We start from the raw sequence: 17928 nt of genomic DNA on the forward strand, positions 1-17928 counted from the left end.
TTGGAGCGATGCGAACGTGCGTCTGTTCGAGACGGCTGCTTGCAGCGCCCTCTTTGTAATTTTGTATAAGCTGAATTTACTCACGCAGTAGTCTGTATTGCAAGCCATTTCCTTATGCTTTCTTGCCACTCACATTCTTGTTTACCTTGATTTGTAGTGCCGACTTTGACTTGTCTTTCCTGTACTTACTCACTCCTGCCTGGACTGCCAAGAGACAGTTGGCAGTATCAAATAAATAAATAAATAAATAAATAAATAAATAAATAAATAAATAAATAAATAAATAAATAAAACTGAAGTCGCGAAAGGAGCTGGAGGACCTTAACTTTGAAACGAGCGGCTGGTTGCGCGAGCCGTCGGTGAAGGAAGCGCGGACCGACACTGCAGTCATGATGAAATAAACGAGGCGGCTTCTTTTGCGCCTTAACATGTGCTGACTGCGCATTTTGTTCGCAGGTGAATAATTTGCAAAGCATCAACCATCCCATCAGCTAAAAGCATAGTGGCTGACCAAGAGCGACGCACCTGCACCTGAACGTCGAAGCTTGTTCCCATGTTTCAGCCGTCTTTTCTTCGCAGAGTGCCGCGTGAATGCACGGCAAGAATGTCCTTGCACCCACAGCACGAATTCCTGGCTTCAGACCCCGTACGAAAAGCGGAAGGGGACCCTACCGCTGCCATGGCTTTCTCGTCCTGTGCGCTGAAGAAACGTCGACTTGACAGTGTAGGCACCTCAGTTTGTGTGCCGATTGTTACTTCTACTTTTCGTATCTGGGCTTAAGCCAAGTGTTCGCGTCGTCGGAGCAAGAAATCGTTTACCGCGACCGCAGAAAAGCAGCAATATGGCAACATACCTCGCCGTTCAAGTGCAGTAAGTTGCGATTATGTCTCCGTCGCTCTTGGTCAGCATTCACGCTCTTAGAGGAGCCGTGTTCAGGCTGTGGGAATAGCTCACGAGCGAACAAAATTCGCAGTCAGCACATGTTAAGTTGCAAAAGAAGCCGCTTTACCTCTGTTATCATCACCACAGTGTCAGCCAACGCTTCCTTCACCGGCGGCTCGTGCATCCAGCCGCTCGTTTAAAAGTTAAGGTCCTCCAGCTCCTTTCGCGAGGCTTCAGTTGCTAATGAATGCTAAAGCATGTCCTCAACAGCAGGAATTGGTGGGCGTCCGAGGCATCCACTCATGGCCACAAGCCTATGTGCTGGACGCCATCGCTTGCCCCGCTGCAGCGAGAAAGGGTCCATACCGATTGCTTCTGTTTTCTCCTCACAACGTCGCCTGTCGCATGCTGATAGCGTCGCTGCATAATCTCCACGAACAGGAGTCGCCCTCTTTTGCAAACGGTAAGGCTACTTGCAACGCGTCGTTTGCGAGCAGTTATCACGTTCGTGCGTGCGTAGGCGCTGATCTTCTGAGGGGAAAAAAATAACCTATCATGACCTATTTTGATATTAATTCTTTCAATAAGTACATGCTGAATTCTGGAAAATCTCTCAACAATTCTCTCAGTTTTTTTTCATTTAAACGCACGAAGTTTGCAAAACAAAATAGATGAAGTGGTTGTGTTGCTGTCAACTCTGAGGTTAAAGTTGGATGTATTAGTATTTTCTCAAACCTGGTTTAGCAATGATAATGATGCTCCTAACATTGATAATTATAAATGCGTATCTTTGGCGCGACAACAGAAAAGAGGAGAGGCCTTATCAATATATTTGAGGAATGAAATCTGAATGAATGCTATGAAAGGATTGAAGATGTAGAAGCTTTATCTTTGTGCTGCGGAAAAATTGTTTTTATAGGTATATACCGACCGCCTTCAGGTTCGGTATCTGCGTTTTGTAACTTTGTTGAAGAAACTTTGGAATATGTCTGTCTCAATAATTATGAAGTGGTTTTTCTTGGTAATATAAATGTTGATATTCTGGGTCGAACGTCCGTTACAAGAAATTTGCTAGATTTGTACAACAGCTGTGGATTTCTGAACTTAATCTCCTCACCAACAAGAGTTACTGGCAACTCTGAAACGCTTATGAATGTATGTTTTACAAATATTTGCACTAGTGATGTCCCGGCTGGCGTTTTAACATTAAGCATTAGTAACCATATTCCTATATTCCGTATAGTTCCGAATCAACCAAATCAACACAGGAGTAAACCGGAAACTTCTACATTTAGAAGAATTGATGAACACAGCTTATCAGAGTTTCGACGTCTTTGTGCTAGCACAGATTGGAGTAATAATTCAAGACAGGAGGATGCATGCCAAACGTACACAAATTTTATATCTACTGTTCAAGAACACTATAATACTGCATTTCCGCAAGCTACGCACAGAAGTCATAGAAAATCAAGAAAGCCGTGGATTTCAAAACAACTATATGACCGCATACAGGAAAAGAACAGACTTTTTTCTCGTTTTGTGAGAACAAAAGACACTGGCATTCTCCGTCAATATAAAACGTTCCGCAATAAGTTAGGCGCTGACATTAAAAAAAGCAAGAAGTGATTATTACGTGAGAAAGTTCTCCATGTCTGATGGCTCGAAGGGAACGTGGAACACACTTAACGATCTTCTAGGTAAAAACAGAACTAACACACCCGTCTCACTCCACATTCATGGTGCGAACTCTGATGGCGCTGACCTAGCGAATGAATTTAATAGGCATTTCTTATCTGTCTTTCCGCCAAAATCAACTGATGGTCCACATCAAGATGCCTCAGTGTATATAACCAGTAAACAAAGTAATTCCATGTTTTTGTTACCATGCACTGACTCAGAAATAATTACCATTATTCACTCCTTACGCAGTAATAGTGCTCCAGGTATCGATGGCATAGCTCCAGTCCAGATCAAGAAAGTAGCAGATGTCATTGCGATACCATTAGCACATATAGTCAACCTAATGTTCACGACAGGCACATTTCCACATCAGATGAAAATAGCTCGTGTCACTGCCATTCATAAAGGGGGTGACATTAGTGATTTAAATAATTTTCGGCCGATCTCCATTCTTTCAGTTTTCGCTAAGATTGCGGAGCTTGCAATCAACACACGTGTTACTCAATATCTCGACAAAAACCATTTCATCTCCAAGCAACAGCACGGATTTGAAAAAAACAAAACAACTGAGGCCGCCTTACTGGAAATCAAAGAAAAGCTAATAGAAAACATAGAAAATAAACTGTTAACAGTTGGCATATTCCTTGGTATGAGGAAAGCGTTTGACTAGATATTGCTTGAAAAGATGCAGTTTTATGGAATATGCGGTGTTCCTTTAACCTTATTTGCTAGCTACCTTGACAACCGATCTCAAACAACTATCATTAACGGTATTTAATCTGGGATCGGTCAGATTGTGTCTGGTGTGCCACAGGGCTCCGTTCTAGGACCAACGTCATTCTTATTATATATTAATGATATCGTCAACCTTCGTCCAGCAGACAACATTACAATCTATGCAGATGATACTAACGTATTTTTTCAGGGCAAGATAGTAATATTTTGCAAGCAGCCTCCAATAGTTGGTTATCCCAATTATCTGTTTGGTTAAAATCAAATAGTTTAGAACTCAATGTCAGGAAAACAAAGTACAGGTTGGTTTATGGTTGGTTTATGGGGTTTAACGTCCCAAAGCGACTAAGGCTATGAGAGACGCCGTAGTGGAGGGCTCCGGAAATTTCGACCACCTGGGGTTCTTTAACGTGCACTGACATCGCACAGTACACGGGCCTCTAGAATTTCTCCTCCAAAGAAATTCTAGCCGCCGCGGCCGGGATCGAACCCGCGTCTTTTGGGCCAGCAGCCGAGCACCATAGCCACTGAGCCACCGCGGCGGCGAAAACAAAGTACATACTGTTCAGAACCAAAAATAAGGATGTTCCGAACAACTTCCAAATTCACTTCGAACAAGCTCTTGTCAGCTCTACAATGTTCCTTGGAGTCATTTTTGAAGAACATTTACTCTGGACAGAACAAGTAAACTACGTCTGCACTAAAATGGCTCGCTCTGTTGGTATCTTAAATAAATTTCGAACAATACTGCCTCGAAAATTCAAACTACAAATTTATTTCTCTCTAGTCTTTTCGCATGTACAATATTGTTTGTTGATCTGGGGAACGACTACCTCAACCAGGCTTGTGAAAGTACTGACTTTACAAAAACGAGCTGTACGAGCGATTGATAATTTACATTACAGTCAGAGCACGGGTCCTTCCTTTCTCAACCATAGACTGCTTACCCTCACGGCCGCTTACTACAAGAAGCTTGCTGTTTATGTCAGAAACCTTATGAAAGGAAACTGGCAGACTTTTGAGAGCACATATTTAATTGCTCAAACAGCATACAGTCATAGGCACCCTCAATACCATGCATCCAAATCCCGTACAAACTATCGGTTCCAAAAACTCACATAATTCCTCATACATTAAACACCTATCCATACTTAACAGAATTGTCACTACAAAATATGTCCGAGGTCAGATTTAGGAAAACTCTTCATGAACATTTTTGTTATAGCTAGTTGTGGTGTGTTTCTACCTAATCAGTTTTGTCTTTGTTATGTTCTGCTCTTAGTTTTGTTGTGCTTAGCACTATGCATGACTGGTCTTTGTTTCGTTGTCAATATATCCCCTGCTTTTCTAGTTTCAGTTACTTATGGAAATTTTGTACCATTGCCAAGTGCCACTTCGTTTTTTTTTTTTGGGGGGGGGGGGGGGGGAGGGCAGGCCTCTATCAGGCGCTACTAGGCGCCTTTAGCTTGCTCTCCCTTGTTTGCAGTCTCTGTACTGGCCAAATCAAACCAATAAATGAAATGAAATGAAATGAAATGCTGCCGTAGCGGCTGCGGCGACTGCAGCGGGTGTTTGCTAAAGAGTACCACAAGATGACCGCTCGCCCACAATGCACAGCTCCGCCGCCTTTCGTGCATACACCTTATACAGAGAGAAGCTTCGCACTTTCCCGACACTGAGCGCAGAGAACGAAATCAGTTAACAAGCAGCGAAATAGATATCGAGATATTAAGCACCGCAAGTTATTATTTGCGGCCCAGAAACGCAGTCTGCTATGCACGTGAACCTGCAGCAGCAGAGTTTTGACGGGCACAGAATGATCCAAACGGGATTACCTTGATATCTTCTTCAGTGCTAAAACGCACAGGGTGGACGTTCCTTTAAGGCGATTGTCTATGAGAGTGACAAGTGGCAAAAGTGTATGGCTCTTTTCCTTCAAGGAAACCTCAGCGTGTTGCAAATCGACGATCCCTTCCTAGTCAAAGATTGCAATGCTGTCATAACTTATGTAAAGTCCCCACCGCTCCAGGGCTTAAGAGCTTTCTCTACAGATATTAAGGATTTGTTTTATTCATTGCCGCAAGGTCAGTTCCTTTGTGTTCAAACCTGCATTGACAAGTTTGGAGTCATTCCCTTCCAGAATGCATCGGGTACGTCTAGCAGTGGTTTTTTGGAACTTTTAAGCCTTTATCTCAAGTCCACTTTTATTCATTGGGCGGGTGGCCAGATCTGCAGAAGAAGGCGATATGTATAGGGTCTTGCATTGACCCCGTGTTTAACTATCTATACTTGGCCGAACTTCACAAAGCGCTTTATAGCCACCTCGCTGACTTAAAAGTAACAAAAGTTTGTACATACGTTGACGACTATTTAATCTTCCTTGAGTGTGATTCTCGTTCCTTCGAATCACTTGCCACTAGCACACTAAATTTAGTACGCACAGGCTTCTCGCCCTTTAGTCATTACTCATGAGTTGCCACCAGGGGACAGTATCCGGTTCCTTGATATCAACCTTTGATTCCAGGACGATCATATTTACTGGAAACATCAGCCACGTGCCAACAAGCCACTGCTCCCATATGATTCTGCGCACTCCAAACTTGTCAAGAGGGGAATTGCAAAGTTGTGCCTTTCTAACGCTATAAAAAATGTTCTGTACTCAGCAAATGGCAACAAGTTTTGCTGAACGAGTACAGAGGCTAACTAACGCCAGGTTTCCTATGCACGATGTAAAAAATAGCGCACAGGGAACACAAGGGACGGAAAGTAAACGACGCAGACAAGCGCTTGTCTGCGTCGTTTACTTTCCGTCCCTTGTGTTCCCTGTGCGCTATTTTTTACATCATGAACGTTATCCAACTCGCCCAACTTTCCGCTTTCCTATGCACGTCCTTGCAAGTATTGCTCAAATCTTTCTGAAGCCGATCTTTTCCCCTCTACATGTCCCACCTCCTCTTTCAGCAAATAAGCAAAAAGTTGCTATTATTCCATACATTCATAGTTTTTCCCATCGCTTGAAAAAGATTGAAAAGATTGGACATCGGGCCAATGTTAAAGTCATTTTTTCAACTCCTGAAAAGTTGCAGAAACTCTGCAAGTTGACAAGACCTGGCCCTGCGAAAAAGAGTGGGTGTACCACGAATGTAACAAAGTTCACTGAATGTATGGAATGAATTGGGTACAGCATACCATTGACAGGCGGAAAGAAATGTATAGGTCAGAGTGGAAGGTGACTGAACGAATGTCTTCGCGAGCATCGTTACAATGTAAAAGAAAAAAGAGATGGTTTTCTTGATGTTCACTGCAGAAACTGAAGATTGTGTACCTATCTATAAATCATGCAATGTTATCACGTCATGCCCTAGCAAATTTACCCGTGAAATCATTGAAGCAAAAGCCATAGATAGCCTAGATGACTTGTGCATTGCGGAACCCTCTGTTGGACTATCTCAAAGGGAACTAGATTATCTGAGAAACTATTGAAATTTTTTGTCCTCCTGCGGCTGCGCGATGTATGGCCACGTCGTGTAGGTTTACCGCCCTGCGGTTCACAATAAACTGTTCGAAGTTAGCTCTCGTGTGTGTCCTTGCTTGTCCCTGTTCTGTTCCTGCTATATATTTATTTGACATGTGCTACCAACAAGTCCAAACTGCCACCTTAATAGGCTCCGTAATCGGCACTGCCTGCAAACTTTTAGAAAATCTCCTGTACACTGCAATCATTAATTATTTTGAGGACCATACCGTAATTTTAAGGGCTAGCGTGGTTTTCGCAATTGCTACAAGGGTAAAACACAACATAACTAGCAGGTTTTATTAATTAACTTCATTCATCACTCATCTAGCCCGCCATAGTGACTGCCGACTTAAAATGCTAGGGTTCGATCCCAGCAGAAGCGGTCGAATTTCAGACGAGGGAGCCGAAATTTCCGGAGGCCTTCACTACTGCGTCCCTCATAGCCTGAGTCGCTTTGGACGTTAAACTCTCATAAACCGAAACATCTGGGTTTTCAATTTGACACAACTTTTCTTAGATTTTTGATCGCGCACTTCACTTTAGGCTCCTACTTAAACTCAAGCAACTGAACATTCACCGTGATGTCATTGCATATATAGGTACAAAATTTTCTGTCGTGCCGAAGTCATTTCACTTCTGTTAACAACTATGACTCACCGTCAGGAAATGAAACCTCCGTAATCCGACAAGGTACAGTGTATAAGGTCCCTTTTTCAATCTGTATTAATGATTGGAGCAGCTGTGTGAACAGGTTATTTGCTGATTGTGTTGATTCACGTAACACATAACTAGTCACATCGACTGCCAAACTTTACAATCGGACCTCAATGCCATAACATGTTGGTGTTCTCCCTGGTCCCTCAATGTGCCTAAACCTAAACTAATGTCCGCAACCGCATATCCACCATTCCCTCGCCAAATAATAATGACCTTCGTCTTACAAACTCAACTACGTACATTGATGCGCACCCTCACTCCGACTTGGAATAAAATTATTAATCTAATTCTGGCTTCAGCTAACCGCTCGTTGTGCTTCATAAAGGATACCCTTAAACAGTAAGTGCAAAACTAGCGGAAAAGAAGTGTTCACAAGCAGGAAAAGTAAGCAGGACAACGCTGGAAACACAACTGGGTTTGTGGGAAACACAACTGAGTAATATTGCCAGTGTTGTTTTGTGTACTTCTGCTGCGTCCTTTTCGCTGGTTTCTCCCTTACCATGCACCAACTGGCCCAACAAGCTACGCTCTTTCAATAGCCTTAAACAGGCCCGCATCAATGTAAAACGACCAATGTACGCAACTCTAATGCGCCCCAAACTTGAATTTGCGCCACCTATATGGGATCCATAGCCGGCGTTTGTAACAGCATTGAAGCCTTGCAGAACCGTGCTGTGCCGTTCATTTTAGATTATTCACGTCTCTGCGCTGTGACATAACTGAAAAATCGCGCTCTGTTTCAAGACGAAGTGAACCGTCGCTAAATACCCCGTTTAAGTCTTTTCCATAAGTTTTACTATCATTCCTTCTTCATAAAGATTTTCTTGAGCCCGCGACTGCCAGTCTTCCGCGTCATGACTATGCATGCAAAATGAAACGCGCTATCTGTGGTACTCATCATTTTGCGAGGTCGTTCATTTCCCGCAGAATGAAATAAAACGACTCAGCTTGACGCATCGCCACCGAAACAAACTCTCCTAGAATTCCAAGAGCTTACGTATTGCCATTTAGAAGCATTTCAAATTTTCATTTCTTCAAAAAGCACCTTGCCTTGTAATGCGCCCTGGACTCTCCAAATATTTTTGCTTCTTCACGCTTCACTTTCTGCCCTGATCTGTATTTCCCGTTTTCGGGCTTTTCTCTCTATGATTTATGCCTTTTCTGTTGTTCCGCTGAAAAATCACATAGTTTGGTTACTTGCTATTCTAGTTTTTTTTTTATAAATATGCTTGCAGTTTAACTTTTGCTGGCATCAGTTTGTTTTACCTATGCGTACTGCTATTATGAGCTGGTATTTTACCCTCTATGTAATACCCTCAAAGTTGAGGGCCGTGAGAGTAACCAGAATAAAAAAATGGAAAACGAGGGCAACCGTTCGTTTTCGGTAAGGGCTGGTTGGTTGGTTGGTTTATGGTGTTTAACGTCCCAAAGCGACTAAGTCTATGAGAGACGCCGTAGTGCAGGGCTCCGGAAATTTCGACCACCTGGGGTTCTTTAACGTGCACTGACATCGCACAGTACACGGGCCTCGAATTTCTCCTCCAAAGAAATTCAACCGCCGCGTCATGAGTTTGAATCGACTGTGTGGAAGATTTCCAAATCCATATACTCGTCGATAAATGTCTTTTGCTCCTAGACAAACGTCAGTACAACCAGGAAGAATAATAGAATCTAATTTTATTCAGAACAATATTTATAAGCAGTTCAAAGTGCCCCGTAAACCAACGAGCCACAAACATAATTGAAAATAGAACGAAAACTACCTTAAAAACACAAGTTTTGACCTTCTTCGTAAATATTGTTCTTCCTATTCATGGTCTCTGCAGATCACATATATCGCACATTGTTAACAGTGAAATTATCACTAGATGCAGTATGCCCTAGTTCGTCCCAGGGTAGTGAATTTCATCGCCTGTTTCATCGCGAAAGCTTTGAAACTGACCTTTATTTCGCAGGTTCCGCTCGCCCTGATGTATCTCTGCGTGCTGCTCTTCAACATCCTCCAAATGGTGGTCAGCTTTGAGCGCTGCCTCGAGTACTCTGAGCTTCCGCAAGAGGTGAGATGCCGTCAGAAATGCAGCGGCGCTGTGTGCCGTGTGCTCAGGATGAGAGCCGATCATGGAGTGCGTAGTGTGATATGATAATTGGGGCGTGCAGTGCGACCGATATAGGCAGTGAGTTGACAAGATAGAGCGTTCAGAAATTGAGAAGGCAATATATAGAAGGCTGCACGTACGCAACAGTTCACGTGGACGTCTCGGCTTGCGCGCCATGCTGTAAATGCAGTGGAACAGCGGCATGCTGAACTGGCAATCGGTGCCGATGCGACACGTCTGCACTTGCCCGGTAGCACTGCTGGGCGAGAAGCCGTTCCTAAACAGCACAGTGTACCATGCACCGCAGCCAAAACATGTCCTAGCGTTGGTTCTTCCCAGAACGACAAATGTGCCTGTAATTTCTTTTTTTCTTTTGGGGGAGGTTTCGTTCAGACCCGCAAACTAATTTCGTGAAACCGCATGACACTGAAACCGCCCTTCTTCAACAATAATTTTTATGACCTCACCAACATTTGCCGCAGTCAGCATGTTAATGCGCTAGAAAAGAAACGACGACTTAGTGTCATCGTTAATAATCACAAGCCAAACTTGCACAGTTAAACTGCATAGTTGAGAAATAATGGTCTCTGTAGTCCGATAGCCCAAAATTACAAACCCGTCAGTCGAGCAGTGGGAGGAGCTTCTGTCCAGCTCCGACCCGCAAGATCAGCTTGCGCTGGTTGAGCGCGCCGAAGAGGCAGCAAGAACCAATGGGATCCTGTACCTAGGAACACCACCTGCAGCTCAAGACCCCAGCCCCTAAACCCCGTTCCATTTTGCGGAGTAAAGATACTACTACTGTGAAATAGTAATGAGAAAATGCTTACCAGTCCGGCTCAGGCGGCCTGACAGACGGGCTTGAGTGATAACTGATCGAAAATACGCTCATGATTCGCTATTTTTCAGCCTGACGTTGCGGCGGATTTGACCGAAGAGAAACAGGCAGCACTGATGCGCGCTCTCTGCGACTGGCCCACAGAGGGCGCCATCGAGTTCAAAGACTTCTCTGCTTCCTACCGACCGGGCATCCTGCCCAATGTGCTCAGCAACATCACCTTCACCGTCATGCCCATGGAAAAGGTGCCTGGTTCTCAACTATATTGCATCTGCTTCTCTTTCCCCTTTTTCTTTCAGAGCAAGAGGGGGAGGGGGAGCAGTCTCATGTAGATTACTATGAGCAACGATTGAAATGCGAACAAGAACACTGAGGTAGCAACACAAATACGCAAACATATTAACTCCTAGAGAGCAAATAAAAGCTAGGTTGGTTAACACTTCTGTAGAAGAGTCTCCCTTTCGAAGCGATATTACCCTCCTCTAGTGCAGCGTTTCCCCAGCCTAAGAATTTGCTGTTTTGATGTTCGTGGCTCAGTTGTCTTGTTCGCGTTTCATTTCTTGCTTATAGTACATATTGCATTTAACGGTACAGAAAGCTCAGAAAATATCAGTCACTAATGATAATGTTAGTTTTGTGTACTACTTGCGCTGCCACCAGCGTAAATTGTGTGCAGCTGTAAACATTAACAGCTGTCACAACTTTAGTTTTCGAAAAAATTGTAACCTCGCTCCAAATGCTCCCAAGGAAGGCCGAAGTATAAATTGTGGTTGAAGTCCCCCCTTCCCCTTTATCTCGCCCCCTCGAAGGGGCAACCTCCAGTGTTCAACTGGGGCCCCATTGTTTTGTCTATGGCCCACCCAGACAGCGCCTTTATCGGCCAGCAAGCGAATGCGGCATTTTTTTCAATAGTACAATGCTACGGCACTGAAGCGAGTCATCCCAGATGTAGTTGGACTAAAAATACTGTTGTCATAACTGTTTGACGTAAGGCGTTTCTACATAGGCTATCTGAATTCGGATAGAGTTTGTAATGAATACTGGATATCTAGCATTTCCTAATTGGGGAAAAATACCTCACTCCGACTCCACTTAAAGCGGATGCAGCTCCCAACAGTAACGCGAGACGATCGCGTAGCATGCTGCGAATTTCCCTCTCGGCTGTTTTGCGGAACATATTTGAGATGCATAGCCTAATGGCTGAAGCGTATACACTTGACTCTTCCTCTTTAAAGGAATGAATGCGCCTCAGATGCCAAAGATCACACGAAAAATAAACAGTATGAAGAGCCAAACAGGTCTTGCCTCACAACTACAGTGGCTTTAAGCTTTCACTGACAGAAAGAAAATAAATAAATAAATATTGAAAGGCTTTTTTAGAGAATTAATGCGGAGTTTTCCGAGATACCAAATATTAATTCCAAGTTAGATATCTTTTTAAAGAAGGACACAGTCGACTGGTTGGAAAATCTGTCCAATACATGAATGATCAATATGGTCAAGTACAAAGGAGGTGAAACAGTAGTCTGCCAAGACTTCGTAGTTGGAAAAAAAGAGGATTGGTAAGATGGAGGCCGGACATCGCTGATGAGGTCATTAAGAAGGTAAGGAAGGAACTGAATAGCCTCAAACAGTATAACCTAACGTGGAACCTAGAAATTCATAGACTTCCTCATAATGATGATGACCTCCAGAAGGTTAGCAATCTAGCTTGAAACTTAATTACTAAGCTCTGATTGGCTTCGTGAACTAGGTAAAACATCCGCTGTGATTCTTCACTTTGCACCCTGCAATACGCGGAACCAAAACGGACATGAAATCTTCCAATTATCACAATGCTTTCTAAATAATTTGACCAAGCAAAACAATCAGCTGGATTAGATGATAAAAACACGATTAAAAAAAATGAATGTCAATATGCTTATGTCAAGTATACTGATAATTCATTTCTTTGGGTCTTCTCGGTATCTTGTCAGTATGCTTGGTTCAATAACGGAAAGCTGTTGGGTGTAAGGCCAGGGGCGAGCGGGCAATCCTTATAACAACGAAACGCATCTTGATAAAGATGCGTTTCGTTGACCTGCTTCGTTGACCTGAAATTCGTTGACCTGGTTGTATTTGCACCATGTTTTCATTTTCTCTTATTTTCCTCCATGATGGCAACCCAATGTTACCCACTGTATTACGACACTGAATCTGCTGCGCAGCCCTGATTTTAAGGATACAATAAAGTATCAGTTTTTCATGTAAACGTGAGGAGCGTTAAAAAAACAAAACAAAAGGTGTGAAATCCAGATGACATTGGATTCCCTTGATTACAGGTTGTTCTACTTTGTGGCTTCCAGGGAGACGTAGTTGTGCGATGAAAGTCATGTAGTCAGTCTCCTGGAGTACGAACACCCAGGGGTTTTCAGGAAGTCTAAGAGGGGACGCGGAAATTTACTTTATATGACAGATAGTATTCAGCACGAAGTTTTGTCTGTGTTTTCTAATGTTTGCAACCGTTACCAATCATCATAATGATCCTGACTACGCCCACTGCAGAACAAAGGCCTCTCCCATGTATCTCCAATTAACCCTGTCCTGTGCCAGCTGCGGCCACCCCATCCCCGCAAACTTCTTAATCCCATCCGCCGACCTATCTTTCTGCCGCCCCCTGACATATGCTTGCCTCCTCTTGGAATCCCCTCCGTTACCCTTGAGGACCAGCGGTTATCTTGTCTTCGCATTACATGCCCTGCCCAAGCCCACTTCTTCCTCTTGATTTCGACTAGGATGTCATTAACCCGCGTTTGTTCCCTCAGCCACTCCGTCCGCTTCCGATCTCGTAACGTTACACCTACCATTTTTCTTTCCATGGCTCACTGCCTTTTCCTTAACTTAAGCTGAACCCCTTTCGTTAGCCTCCACGTTTGTGCCCCGTAGGTGAGTACCGTTATCATACAACTGTTATATACTTTTCTTTTGAGCGATATTACTAAACTGCCATACATGATCTCAGAGAATCTCCCAAATGCGCTCCACCCCATTCTTATTCTTCTAGTTGTTTCGCTCTCGTGATATGGATCTGCGGTCCCTACCTGCCCTAGACGTATTTCTTTACCCCTTCCAGCACCTCGCTACCAAGTGTAAACTGTTGATGACTTCCGAGATAGTTGAACATTACAAATCAATTGTTCTCAAATGCGGAAGGACACTGATTGAATTAGCAGACCACCCACCGTCTGGGGACAGCCAGGAATTTACTGAGCATTTCAGCTTAATTCTGCCGTATGTCTTTATTTTTAACCTGCAAGTTGTTTTGATTGCACACTTTAACGTTAATTTGCAGACACCTATAGCCCTTTAATTAGTAATTCCTTCAAAGTTATTGATATTTTGCAATTCTTCGAGCGTTATTTTATCGCCAACAAGAATCACTTATGAAACTGAAACGTTGACCCATTTAAGCATTACTAGCAATCATCCAAATTATTTCTTTTATGGCATTCTTACACTAGTTTAAGCGACAATTTTCCAATATTTCGCTCCATTCTCCCCATGAAAAAAGTAAAGCCAGAATTTTGCACTCGGGATCATCATGTTTTTTATCCTAATTTACTAACTCTCTTGCTGCTTTTCGTGATAAAATTGAAAGCACAATGTGGGACGAAGACTACCGTAAGGAGGATCACAATACATCTTATGACGACTTCCTTCCTACAATTAGGCAGAGTAATGATGATGCATTTCCTCTGAAACCACTTCGAAAACCTAAGAAATCAATAATCGGATACAATTCAATTTGTTAGCACTAAGGGCTCATTTACTTTATTCACCTTAAAGACCCCCTTCAGGGGGTATTGCATAAGAGGTGGGTTAATATATTCAACAATAATAAATACATGTCATTGCAGTACGATACAAGTGGTTGCAGCGGATAAGAATGAAGATGGCCACGTGATGGCGGCAACATCGGCGGGGAGGGCATTCCAGTCAACAATGGTGCGAGGAAAGAAAGGAACCTGAAAAAGTTGCAGTGCGCGATAGAGGCCGGGCGATCTGAAACGGCTGTGCAGTGCGATGAGATATGCGGGTCGGATGAGAAATGTAAGGTGTTTGATTCAGAGTGCTATGGAAAAACTTGTCGAGCAAACACATGCAGGCGACGCGAGGGCGAGATTCAAGGCTTTCGAGACCGGAATTATTCTTTAGAGATGGAACGCTGATCGTATATGAATATGCAGAACGAACGAAGCGAGCACATCTGTTGCTGATCAGATGTGCTCTCCGTTCATTATAGGTCTGTAATAACTGGTTCAGTTCTGGTGTCTTTCCAAGCAGTATGAAAATAGTAAAGGTAGCGCCTACATATTATATATAATTACATGCCAATATCAGTACTCGCTTTGATTTGATAGCTGGTTGAGTTTTTCCTGAAAACGCGATGTGTTATACATCTAATAAAGACACTCGTTTTCGACAGAGCAGTAAGCTGTCCGAACATTGGAACCAACTGACATGTCTCAGCTTCATGCAAAAGAAAAATATTAAGTGCCTTTAATGACAGAAAATTTGCTATTTAAGTATTTTTTACATGCGAATTTTTTTTTTATTCCACTGAGCGCAACATTGTTCTCCATAAAATCCCACTCTACGGAATTCAAGGTGTCGTGTCCAATTCAATCCGCAGTTATTTATCTGGAAGATATCAGTGCACTTTTATTAAAGGCCACAGGTTACAGTTGCAACAAGGTATACATGATGTAGCAGAAGAATCAGTTCTGGGGTCAGTGCTTTTCATTATTTATAACAATTATATTGTGAACAAACCTCAAACACCTAGTTATGCTTTTATATGAGGGCGACACTACTCTCCTTTTTCAGGGCAAACATTGTGTGATCTCGGAGCCATGGCGTATGCCTGGTTAAATTATGTGTAACTCTCTTGTTTGACACAACAATTAGTTAAACGTGTCTAAAAGAAAGCGGGTAATATTTAAGCCAAGAATAAAAAGATTTATTGATTTCAACATACACCTCACATTTGAAAACTTCGATCGAGCGAGTTTTTACTTGTAGAGTTTTTGGAGTTCTCTTCGAAGAAGACTTGAACTGGACTCCTCAAGGCAAGATTTTACATTGAATGATATCGAGTTCAATTTCCATTTCAGACAACATAATTTACCTTGACCCGGCGTGGTTAAAGCGCCAACTGTATTTGCAATAATTAACTCGCATCTACACTATTGTCTTTTAGCATGGGGTTCTAGAACTAAGACGAATTTTTACTGTCTAATTATTCTGTAAAAAGAGGCTATAGGCTGTAATGAAACCACCCACACAATGATCACGCAGGGCTATTTTTAAACATACATTTCAATATATTTGACAATTGTTCTAACTGAAACTTTGTATTTATATGTTTAGTAAAATAAGTCAGGACTGAAGTGCGCTTGCTTTTAGTCGTCTTTACCTGGCAATAATATTCAGAACAATCTCAAAATAGGTTTCTTCGAGAAAGTGTGTCTGAGGATAGAGCACGGAATGCAGAAGTTATCCTACATAATACCCTATCTTTAAATGATGAACAATATATATTAAATTTATTTGAGTATTCTTTTTTTTCGCGACACTTTCAAGAAAGCTGCTAAAGATATATATGCTTTCTCCTATGGCCGGCGGAACGATTGTAAGATTGGATGTCTGGCAACTTGAATCTTTAATGGCACTTTTGCTGCACATTTATCTGTAATCCATAATTTTGTATGCCTTCAATTACTACTGTTACTATACGTTATAAGAAAAAAATTGCTAACCTTTCCGAAGCTTGCAATGTCCTTCATCTACGTTATTCCATGGAGTGCAATTAGAATGAACGCAGTTCATTCAGTGTGTTGTGAGCACTGTGTTCATCGTTTTTATTTTTAGCGCGAGTTTATTCACTTTGTTTTAGGGTATTACATTCCCAGTTCATTGTTTCTTGTGTATAGTGTATTCCTCGAATCTTTTGTATAAATCTGAGTGATTTTTTATTGGGCATGTATTACATATGACTTGTTTGTACTGCTGCTCAAAATGCGATGTGTAAGGGCCTTTTCAGGCAGAGCATATCTGCCTTTGTCCCGTCACTCGAGACCATTTTGTGCCTCAATAAAATTTAAATTGAATTAAAATTCGGATATACGAGGGGCGTTCAATAAAGATGTCCCCTGACCCACTTCCTTTGGACGGAGAGCAACGAAACTTTGCAGATTTATTAGTCCTTCTCTACATAGGTGCCACCCAGGGACACACAGTTCTCCCGTCTTTTTATGCAACTGTAAACACCTGGCTTGTAGAAGTCGACAGGTTGCTCCATATGCCATGTTGTGACTTCAGAAATCAGAGTCTCATAATCTGGAAAATGCTTGTTCTTCAAATATGACATCACTGTTGGAAAGAGGGGGAAGTACGATGGTGCGAGGTCGGGTGAATAAGCGGGATACGGCAGAATTTGAAAGCCGCAGCAGCGTACTTCCATCTGGGGAACATGTGAGTTGTGAACTTGGGCGTTGTCTTGCAGAAGGTTGACACCTTTGGTGAGCATGCCACGCCTCTTGCTTTTGATGGCCTCCCGCTAATTCCACAGGAGTGAAGCACAGTATGCCCCAGTAATCGTGGTACCCTTTGCTAGAAAATCCATCATGACTATTTTGGGCTGGTTCCAAAAGACTGTGAGCATGACCTTGCCCGCCGAGGGCTGGGCGCGTGCCTTCTTTGGAGGCGGTGAGTCCAAGTGCTTCTCTTGCATCGTCTAGACTTTAGTCTCTGGATAATCGTGATGGGCCTAGATTTCATCCTGTGTAATCAGACTGTGGAAAAAGTCTTCCTGGTTTCCATGGCATAGAGTCAAAAGAGCCTGGGAACATTCGACTCGTTCCTGCTTTTGGAAAGGTGTGAGCAGCTGGGGAACCCAGTGAGCGGATATCTTGCGCAGATGAAGATGGTCCTAAATGATTTTTTCCATGGATCCCACACTAATCTTGACATTTTCGGCTAGGTATCCAACGGTTACTGGGCGATTTTCTAAATTGGCCGACTCCACTTGCTGGATAGTGTGTTCATCGGTAGCGGAGTGGGGTCGTCCTGCAATCGGAGCCGTTTCCACCGAACTCCGACCATATTTGAATTGACGATGCCAGTACTTCACTTCATCATATGATGAGAAATCATCCCCATAAACCTCTTTCATCTCATCAAAAGTATCCTTGGAGTGCGGCCTTTCAAGTACAGGAACTTGATGACTGCTCTCTGTTCAACTGCATCCATTATCACACCTCACACCACTTTAGCACCTATAAAAGTAAGACCGTTATTACTTGAGGGTTGCAAATTGGCACGTGACCTATAGTGACTTCAGTCATTACATATGCGCAGTTTCAGCATCCTGCAATAAGTAGAAGTGAGTCAGGGGAAATCTTTATTGAACACCCCTCGTATATTGTGC

The 17928-nt window shown here is 42.9% G+C and overlaps 1 protein-coding gene across 1 annotated transcript in view; it reads left to right on the forward strand.

Annotated features, from left to right (window-relative positions):
• The window catches only part of LOC149337759 (multidrug resistance protein mrp-7-like), a 157568-nt gene that overhangs the window by 125389 nt on the left and 14251 nt on the right, over nucleotides 1-17928 (forward strand). Inside the window, exons 22-23 of the mRNA XM_089553505.1 lie at nucleotides 9485-9586; nucleotides 10532-10705. Coding sequence (XP_089409631.1) covers nucleotides 9485-9586; nucleotides 10532-10705 — 276 coding nt within the window. The remainder of the gene's footprint in view (nucleotides 1-9484; nucleotides 9587-10531; nucleotides 10706-17928) is intronic.

This window comes from Amblyomma mixtum, chromosome 7, assembly GCF_055824585.1.
Source record: "Amblyomma mixtum isolate Tamu chromosome 7, ASM5582458v1, whole genome shotgun sequence".
Classification (NCBI taxonomy): domain Eukaryota; kingdom Metazoa; phylum Arthropoda; class Arachnida; order Ixodida; family Ixodidae; genus Amblyomma; species Amblyomma mixtum.